Source organism: Coffea eugenioides, chromosome 6 (genome assembly GCF_003713205.1).
Source record: "Coffea eugenioides isolate CCC68of chromosome 6, Ceug_1.0, whole genome shotgun sequence".
Lineage (NCBI taxonomy): Eukaryota > Viridiplantae > Streptophyta > Magnoliopsida > Gentianales > Rubiaceae > Coffea > Coffea eugenioides.
Window position 1 is genome coordinate 46,383,361 of NC_040040.1, and position 10,693 is coordinate 46,394,053.

The 10,693-nt window shown below is 32.9% G+C and overlaps 1 protein-coding gene across 1 annotated transcript; it reads left to right on the forward strand.

Annotated features, from left to right (window-relative positions):
* Nucleotides 1-8,458: 8,458 nt before the first annotated feature.
* LOC113774251 lies at nt 8,459-10,396 on the forward strand. Its single transcript, XM_027318807.1, has one exon. The coding sequence runs from the start codon at nt 8,459-8,461 to the stop codon at nt 10,394-10,396; it is 1,938 nt and encodes a 645-aa protein (XP_027174608.1).
* Nucleotides 10,397-10,693: the final 297 nt, after the last annotated feature.

Here is a 10,693-nt window from a genome sequence, read left to right on the forward strand (position 1 = left end):
ATAATGGTAAGTTCTTACTGAAAAATGGTAAGTTTTACAAATAAAATGTTAAATTGGTGAATTATTCAAACTTACTACTTTATTTCACAAACTTGTCATTCTACTCAAGAAAATTATAACAATTATAATTAGTAAGTTTAATTCAAATAATGGTAAGTTTTACAAATAAAATGGTAAATTAGTGAATTGTCTAGACTTACTACTTTATTTCACAAACTTACCATTTTACTTAAGAAAGTTACAACAATTATATTTAGTAAGTTTAATTCAAACAATGATTAGTTCTTGTTGAAAAATGGTTAATAAATTTAATTCCAATAATGGTAAGTTTTTGTTGAAAAATTGTTAGTTTTACAAATAAAATGGTAAATTGGTGAATTGTTCAAACTTGCTACTTTATTTCATAAACTTACCATTTTACTTAAGAAAGTTACAACAATTATAATTAGTAAGTTTGATTGAAATAGTGGTAAGATTTTGTTAAAGAATGGTAAGTTTTACAAATAATTGGTAAATTTGATGAATGATTAAAGCTACTAGTTTAGTGAACAAACTTAGCATTTTAGTTAAAAAAAACTTACACAGAATTTATAATCATTATTTTAATGGACTTAGAAAAGACACTAAAGGACCAAAATTGTTGCTAAAGTTTGGTAATTTAGACAACTACCGGTAACTTGCATTATTTTAGTATTTCGTGAGGTGACTTGTCACTGCAGCATGATCCCACAACCAATATTGTCCATGAAAAACAAAAATTAAACAGTAATTGAAATATAAAAATTGGTCATAAATCTTGCACTCCCTATGTGCCATAATTTGATATTTTTTGTTTTTGAAAATCTAACTTTTTAAGAAAAAAAGTGTAATTATTAAGGTTGAATGTGGTGATTTTCGATTAACCTTAAACATGGCCCTCACATTTAAATTCTATGAGTGTAGTGGCACGCAAAAAACGTAATTGTTTTCAAATGGTAAAATGGAACAGCTTATGAAGTTGTGTTGATTTTGAAAAGATGACTCTAAAAACATGATACTAAAAAAGGATGGAGGGAGGATAAAAGTAATAGTTGCTCAATTATTTTACTATTTTATTTTCGTTTTTATTTTTTATTTTTTAGAAAAGCTTCAATTGACTCTGCACTTTATTTGTTTTGCATTGTTTGATATCAGTAGGGGAACAAGTAACTTTACAACTAGTGGTACACATTATAAAAATTCATAATTTTTTCAAAGTGTGTGTTTGTCGGATTTTTTGGTGCGGCACGGGCCCCACTTTAAATCTACCACTATTAAAGGTTCCCAAGTGTAATTTTTTTAAAAAAAAAAACTGGAAATTGTGAAAATGTAAAGGAATAATAAATATGATTACATGCTAAAGGAATACAAAATTAAAATTAATCAAAGCCATAAATTGGTATAATTGTTCTTTAATTAACAGATTATATTATCTTTGTTACAGGGGCTGTACTCATTTTCTTTTACATCTAGATTTTAGATTTTTTTTAAACCAGAAAGGGAAAAAATCTAGAATATACCTAGGAGTTAACTTTAATTGATTCTGATTTTTTTCTCTATAATTGCATTCTATGATCAACTTTTGCAAAATTTACAACAAACAAGAATAGGCTAAAAGAAGAATGAATACCAAAACAAAAAAATGCGATCGGAAATTTTTTTTACATTGGGAATAAAAGATGAAACATCTTAATTGACTCCATAAAGTGTCGATTCTAAATTACTCACTAAAAATATGCTTATCTCAAATGAATATCAGCTCATAACAATAGGTAACATTGAAGATGTGCGATTGGTTTTGTTAGAACAGACTCAAGTTGATGTTCAATGGATTTCTAGAGAACCAAGTAAGGTTGCACATACTTTAACAAACTGGGCGAAATCTGCCAATCTAACTGAATCTCTTTGGAATTCCCTCCTAACTTTGTCAAACAAATTGGTGCAATATGATTTCCAACTAACTTATTAATAACATTTATATATATAGAAAACAATAGGTGTTACTCCTCAATATTCCCCACATATATATATTCCGTGTAGATATGTAAATTTATGAAATTATTCAAATTTCTATGGCCAGGCTGAATTTCTAATTTGAACCTAAGTTGGTATCATATCCTATCCAATGAACGAAAAAAAAAAATTCCTGAAAATGACAATAGCTGACTTATGAATTAATGAAAAGAACACTTGTGAAATTAATTAATCTCCACTAAAATTAATGACGTGAAATCTAAATTAATTCTGTAAAGAATTCAATCTAGTGTTTGTCTATTGAGGAAACAACAATTGCTGACTTATTGATATGCTGTACGGATCTTCTTGAGTACTTGTTGCTTTAGCGGCCCCAAGTCAACATTATTAACAAAATCCCAATGAGTCTTTTGACTGAACAAGAAAAGAAATTAAATCCCACTACAAACCATACCTTCCTCTGTAAAGCTGATCTGCGTTGAATGGGCCAAGTCGGGATGGACAAGGGGGGACCACTGGCAGGCTACAACCATTTCTAACGGCTTTGTGTATTTTGCACAACGCGTACCTTTGTTTGCACAACGTGTAACTTTAGAATAAATTTTTGTGGGTTCCACACACGTCGTTAAAAACAAGATACACGAAATGATTTAGACCGTACAATTTTTTTGGACCATATCATAACTGTAAACTGTTCAGGGACGGTCCTTCTGATGACCGTCCCTCCCCGCCTCCGACAAGGGGCCAGTGACAATGACCAAGTCACTAGCAAACGAAAGAGACACCCTCAAATAAATCTTGTCATTTTATGAAATTACTCAAGTAGAAATTTTGTAAACATGTGCCTTGGCATATTGAAGAGATGGTTGTTGTTGGTTATTAGTAGAACTTTAAGTATATTCATCAGTTAAAGGTCACATAGCTGGTCAAGTGTCTTTGAGTGACAAATTGGGATTAAATGTCTCCATATAGACTCAAGGCTGCAAAATTGGTTCAGCCAATATTGTCCTTGGATTCAATATTGCAAATCCTCTAATGGTGTTAATGCTTTTCAATACGTGTTTTTGTTATATAATGTTGACCAAGCTCCTTGACATTGTCATGAAGGTTTAACACAATTATCTACCAGGTTCTGAAAAAATGCACCATCTCTTACTATAAGTACCTATCATCCTTTACCTGTTATCTCACAAGTATTGCAACAAAATTAAAGATATTTGTTTTGAAATTGTAGATGGCTAAATCTCACTTTAGCTACGCAACCTTCTTTGCCCTGCTGATCTTCTGTTTCCTCCTTCTAGCATCAAATGGTGAGTTGTATGTTAGTCTTTATTCAGATATCTTACATATTTCTAGTCTTAAATGGTGCACATATGCATAAAGGATAGTGTTGTGGTACCGATATTGTTAAGTGGCTTAATATAAAATAATAGCAGTTGACCTAAACATCCAGTCACTACAAGAAAATTGGTCATCAGTGACAACTTTTCTCTGTGACGAAACAAAGTTGTCACAAAATGGGATCCTTTATTGACGACTTTATAACTCGTCACAAACCTCTAACGGGAGTCAACACATTTGTGACGACTTAGAAAAGTCGTCACTAGTAAATTCCCGCCAAGATTTAGTAAGAGCGTGGGAGTGTTTAGAACACACAATAGTGACGACATTAAGAACATCATCACTATTGCTTGGCCTATTTACGGACGACTTTATGTTGTCGTCACTGATCACCAAAAAAAAAAGTTATTAGTGACAACATTTTGTAGTGATGACAATAAGTCGTCACAAAAGGAGCTTCTTTACTCGCGATACTTAAGGTTGTCACAATTGCATCAAAGCAACTAAATATTTAGTGACGACCCATTATTTTCGTCACAAACTACACTGCAAGAAATATGGTCATTAGTGACAACATTTTTTAGTGACGACAAAAGTCATCACAAAACGTGGTTGTTTAGTGACGACAAGTATAGTTGTCATAATTGCTCAAAGCAACTAAGTCTTCAGTGACGATCTTGAAAAAGGTTGTCACTAAAATGATCTTTATAGTGACAACTTGTAATATCGTCACTGTAACTCTACCGATTCGGATTTAGTGACAAGAATTAATCGTCACAGTTTAAAGTACTTATTTCTAAGTCACTTTCAATAATTCTACTGTGCCACCCTAACTTTTACGATTTAGTCCCAAAAGTTGTAAAAAATTCCATTCATTCCATTATGATACCTTAACTTTTACAATTTAGCCCCATATGTAGTACACCGATTTCTTTAATTCTATTATTACTCCCTAACTTTTGTAATTTAGCCCCATATGTAATTCACCAATTTCATTAATTCTACTATGGCACTCTAACTTTTGCAATTTAACCCCCATATGTAATACACCAATTTTATTATTTCTATTATGGCACCCTAACTTTTACAATTTAGCCCCTATTTTTTTATTAGGAAATTGCGAATGGTATCTTGATAAACTATGCATAAATATTTTATAATTTTCTCAAACTTAAGTAATAATTTGTTATAAACTCTAAAGATATATCTTTCATTACAATAGTTATAAGGCAGGCAGGTCTTTTTATCAATGGAATAAGAAATTTATACCAGATTTATCCTTTGTACTACATGCCAAGTAGTATTAGCAAAGGAATAACAAAGTACTACAAAGTAATTAACAAAATAGCCTTCAGGGAGTGTAGTTTATGGGCAAATGAGCATTATCTATTCAAAGTACCAACTTTTTATGGGCATTTTACTCTCAAACATATAATTTATGATAAATTTATAAATGTTTGTAAGTAAAATTCAAAAAGTGTTACACTGATTTCTTACAAAACGAAAACTGGCAGGTTATCTTTTCAACATAAATTAAATTTTTTTAAAAAAAGAAATGGCCCATAAAGTACCAACTCTTTGTGGGTTTCCTCCATTACATGAACAAATATTCTGCTCTTTATGGGCATTTCACTCTGAATCATTTAATTTATGTTAAATACATAAATGTTTGTAAGTAAAATTCAAAAAGTGTTGCACTAATATTTTTATGAAAGGGAAACTGGTAGGTTTTGTATTTAACATAAATTAAATATGTGAAAGCAAAAAAAAAAAGAAATTACCCATAAATCTATGTCTTGCAAATCTATACTAGTAAAATAGTTTCAAACAAAATTAAACATTAAAATAAACTGTAATTTATACACATTAAAATATCTGTAATTTATACACATTTTGCAACTACTACTTTGTGTTTTCTCTGTAATGAATTTTTTAACTATTGAGAACTTAAGTTTTGTCATGCAAATCTATACTAGTACAATAGTTTTAAACAAAATTAAACATTAAAATAAATGTTTGAAAAAGAACAAAAGTACATTTATCACTTGCAGTAATGTAACAAAATTTTCTCAACCATTATCAATATTTTCACAAAAGTATTAAAAACTAGCAATTGACAATATTAAAAACTAGCAATTTAATTAGTGACGACTTTTCTTGTCATTATAATCTTGAATAAATTAGTGATAACATTATGTCATCACTAAATTTTCTTTGATTTTGACTTAACAATAATGTCTTATTAATAGCATTTGATTATTTTTAATGAAAGTCTGTTATAACCATAGAATTTGACTTTCGTTATTTTCAATTAATGATGTACTTTAGTGCTGCAATTATAAAAAATTGCAGGGCTAAAATATTTGCAAATTATAAAAGTATATTTTCACTTATATGTAATTAACAAATTTTGCCACCTATATTGATGAAAATTTGTGTTTTTGTACTAAAAAATAAAGAATAATACTATAGCAATAAAATCTATGCTTCAAACCAAATTAAAAATAAAAAAAGCATGATGATTGGTCTCAAATGTTGGGAAAATGATTATTTTTATTGAAACTATGTTATAACCATATAATTTGAGTTTAATTATTTTCAATTACAAGATGTTCTTTAGTGCTGCAATTATAAGAAATTAGTATAAAATATTAGCAAATTATAAAAGTACATTTTCAATTATATGAAATTAACAATTTTTGCCACCTATGTTGATGAAAATTTTTATTTTTTGCTAAAAAATAAAGAATAATACTATAGCATTAAAATCTATGGTTCAAACCATATTACAAATCTAGAAAAAAACATGATTTTTGGTATCAAATGGAGGGAAAATGAGTGAAGTCAAAATTTTGATCAAATCATAGTGAAAGTGCCGCGCAACAAAAACAATATCCAAAGCAAAGCAAAGACCAAAGCAGCGGAACACATTCTGAAAACAAAAGCAACGGAACACTTGGTCTGACTTAAAGCAACGGAACACTTGAGACAAACTTTCACCGAGCTGAAGTAAACAAAAGCTTCTGCACTAAGCACCAAAACAGAGCTTCCGCACTGAGCACAAAACAGAGCTTCCGCACGGCCTGATACTTTCACCCACACAACAAATCCGTTCTCTGGCTTCTCACTAGCATCACCATGGCTGTCCAGCATTAAAGTACAAGGTTTTCATTGGAAAGGTTCGTTTTTCTCTCTCCTATACATTTTCCCCAATTTTTCCAAATCCCTAATATGTAAGATCCTTTTTGTTATCGCTACTGAGTCGCCTGGATTAAGCTGTGTAGCTACTTGTTTTAGCTTCAATATTTCGGGTTATCTGACCACAGGTTAGGGTAGTTTAGGATGGTCCGAGGAGCCAGTGCTCCTTATTTTCTGGAATGCATTAAAGAGGGAGGAGACAGAATTGTTGAAAATTGGAATGGAAGCCTATGTTGGGCATTCCGAGAGAAGGGATCGAGTTTTGTTTAAATAACTGGCCAATTAGGTGAGTAGTTCAAGGTTATTTCATTGACAGCGCAATTAATTTTTGTAGGCTTACCCAGTAAGCGAAGTTTTGAGCTTCCATGGTTTTGGTTTGCTGTCGTTGGAAATACTGATATATTAAATTTTTGTGGCCCTATTGCTAATTACGTAATACATGTCTTGGTTGAGAGTTAGGTGTAACCGTGACCAAAATCTTTTTCGTTTTCTTGGGTATATATCCCCTTATCCGATAAGGTTGCCATGAAAGGGGACAGAAATTGAGGGAATGGACGAAGGAATCATTTATGTCCACTGCCCAGTTCTTGTGAATTAGCAGCAACCAAGACTCTAGTCTCAGTGGGTCTATTTTGTCTAATATTTTCAGTTGCATTGCAATAAATTCTGGTATTGTTTTTTTAAAAAGAAAATTCTGGTTTTTGTATATAGGGATCGAAGGGTTAAATTAACACCCTATATCTGAAATCTGCACTTTTGATGGCTTAATAAGTAGCATAGTTATATTGATTATGTACAGCACTTTTGTCTGTTATGATTTACTATATATATCACAAGCTCGTTTTACTTGTAAAGATGGTGAATGTCATTATAATCATGGATAAAAGAACAAAAAAATCCAAAAAAAAAGAGGAAAGAATCCAAAATGTCGTACAAGAATTAGACTTGCCTGTTTAGAGAAAGCAACCCTCAGTCAATACTCGTTTTGAGGGAGGGCAAGCTCAGCCACTTTGAATCCTTAATACTATTAAAGTCTGGCTGCCTTCTAGGCTCTTTTTTTTTTCTTTTTTGAGCAATAGTCTGCCTTGTAGATTAATTTGCTACAATTCCAAAGCATTCTTGTGCTACATATACCATCAATCACACAAATCTATATGTATATACAGATTGACATAGCATATGTTCAGCAGTTTAATCAACCATAAAAAACAATGTTAATTTGATCCTAAGATTCCAGTGGCTCTACAGCATGTTAAGAGCAGAATAGGAGTTAATAACAAGCTAAAATTCCAAGTCTTTGTTACATTGAGGGTTTTCTTTTCATGAACTTTAGTATTATAGGGTAAATCCCATTTCAGTTTTATGGAATTTAGTATGCAGTAGCACCCAAACTAACCTATAATTTTCAAAAACCGAAAAAAAAGAAGAAGAAGGCAGATACAGAACTGTGGTAAAACTTATCTTAGCTTGTATATGGTGTTGTGACATGAAATATAGGAGCCAATTTTACAGATTCGGGTTTGAAGACATGACACCATTTATGTTGGGCGCTAGCTAGCTAATGGAGTGGAGATACTTTGACAATATTCTATGCTCCTCTTAAGCTAGAGTACATTATTTAGTGTACAATGAAGCAAAATTTGAGGACTGGTTTTCTATTGCACAACTTCAAACATGTCTGTTATGGCTTTATCTTTTGTTTGCCAAACTTTTGCATGTATACTGTGGCTGCAGATTCTATTTAGTTTGTTGCCTTACTAATGCATTTGTACTTGAGATGGTTGATTTTTGCTAAAAATGTGTTTTACACCTTGGATCCCATTGCTGGTATTTGAGGAGTTTAAATTTAGTTCATATTACATTGCATTTGTTTTCTATATAATGTGGCGGTCATATTCTTTATGGTAGGATAAAGAGCTGCAACAATATGGACAGGAGTTGGATGTCTATTAAGAACTACCTAGACCCCAAGTATTTAGATGGAGTTGATGAATTTATTAAGTTTGCTTTTCTAGGCAAGGATCCTAATTGTAAACTGCCATGTCCTTGCAAAGTATGCAATAATTTTGAGGATCAAACTAAGGAAGTCATGGCCAATCACTTGTGTCGAGGAATTGTTGATAGTTATACTAGGTGGATATATCATGGCGAAGGGTTTGAATCTGATGATGAGAATGATGACATAGAAATAAATGACAACGATAGTGACTTTGACAGTATGGAGGAGCTGTTAAATGATGTAGGAGTTGCTAACTTTGGTGAGAGTTGGAGACATTCACCGGAACTTGATACGGGTGCTTGTACCGAGAAAGAAGGAGAAGCAAGTAGGTTTCTCAGATTATTATCGGAGGCTGAAAAATCTCTATACCCGGGCTGTGAAAAGTATTCAAAACTCTCGTTTATTGTCCATATCCTCCACTTGAAAACAATGAATCGGTGGACTTGTAAATCTACTGATATGTTGCTGAAGTTCTTGCATCAAGTATTTCCTACAGCTTTGATTCCCAGTTCATATTACGAGGCAAAAAATTTCATCCGTGAGTTGGGGCTGAAGTGTGAAAAGATCCACGCCTGTGAAAATGATTGCGCACTCTTTTGGAATGAAAATAAAGGCCTTGATCATTGTCCAAATGAAAAATGTAAAGCACCGCGGTATAAATCTCCAAATTCCAAAATACCTAGAAAGGTGTTGCGTTATTTTCCATTAAAACCAAGGCTGCAAAGACTGTTTGTGAACAAAGAGATTGCTCGGGATATGAGGTGGCATAAGGAGAGACGTGTAGATAATGAGAACATGATGCGACACCCTGCTGATTCATTAGCTTGGAAGGATTTTGATAGAAATCACAAGTCCTTCGCTGAAGATCCTAGAAATGTGAGGCTAGGACTTGCTAGTGATGGCTTTAATCCCTTTGGAACCATGAGCAATTCATACAGTATATGGCCTGTTATCCTTGTTCCTTACAATCTACCTCCTTGGAAATGCTTAAAAGATCCATTTTTTTTCCTATCAATGATTATTCCTGGTCCCAAAGCACCTGGAAATGACATTGACATATTCTTTAGACCACTAGTTGATGAGTTAAAAGAGTTATTTGCCACTGGTGTGGAGACATATGATGCCTTCAGGGAGGAGAAGTTCATGTTACGTGCAGCACTTTTGTGGACAATAAACGATTTTCCAGCATATGGCTATTTGTCGGGATGGAGTACAAAAGGGTACAAGGCATGTCCTGTGTGCTTAGATGAGACGACTAGTCTATATCTTAATAATGGTCACAAATGTTGTTACATGGGCCATCGCCGTTTTCTACCTATTGATCATAAATGGCGTCGAGAAAAAAAGCAATTTAATGGAGAAAGAGAACATAGACAGCCTCCTAGGACCCAATCAGGTGAGGAAGTCCTCCAACAACTTCTTCGTATTGAGCAAGTTGAGTTTGGCAAGGCACCTGATTTGCTGCAACAGAAGAAAAGAAAACGCGTGCAGAACAGTTCAAATTGGAAGAAGATGAGCATATTCTTTGAACTTCCATATTGGAGTACCAATAAAATTAGACATAATTTGGATATTATGCACATTGTCAAGAATGTATGTGAATCTTTGGTAGGTACATTAATGAATATCCCTTCGAGAACTAAGGACACATGGCAGGCTAGGGAGGATTTAAAAGAAATGGGATTAAGGGAAGAGTTGCATCTACAACCGGGAGGTGGCGCATCTAAAGTTATGCCACCTGCATGTTACACTTTATCACGCCTAGAGAAAAAGAATTTCTGCCAGTTTTTGAGCACTATCAAGTTCCCGGATGGCTTTGCTTCAAACATTCCTCGGTGTGTGAAGACCAAGGAGTGTCAACAGTAGCAGTAGCAACTAGAGGAATGCTGTCAAAAGATGTATCTCAGATTTTAGTAGAGATCAGCAATTTTTTTCGAAAAATTTGTTCTCGAACTCTCTATCTAGATGAGCTGGAAATGCAGGAAAAAAATATTATTTTAATACTATGCAAACTTGAGAAAATTTTTCCTCCAAATTTCTTTGATGTAATGGTCCATTTAATGGTCCATTTACCCACTGAATCCAAGATTGCTGGACCAGCTCAATACCGGTGGATGTTTCCATTTGAGAGGTACATGCCTCTTATTTTTAATAATGCCTATT

What these genes read in the sequence shown, in the direction of transcription:
- LOC113774251 (XM_027318807.1), top strand. Translation starts at nt 8,459, where the DNA reads ATGGACAGGAGTTGGATGTCTATTAAGAACTACCTAGACCCCAAGTAT.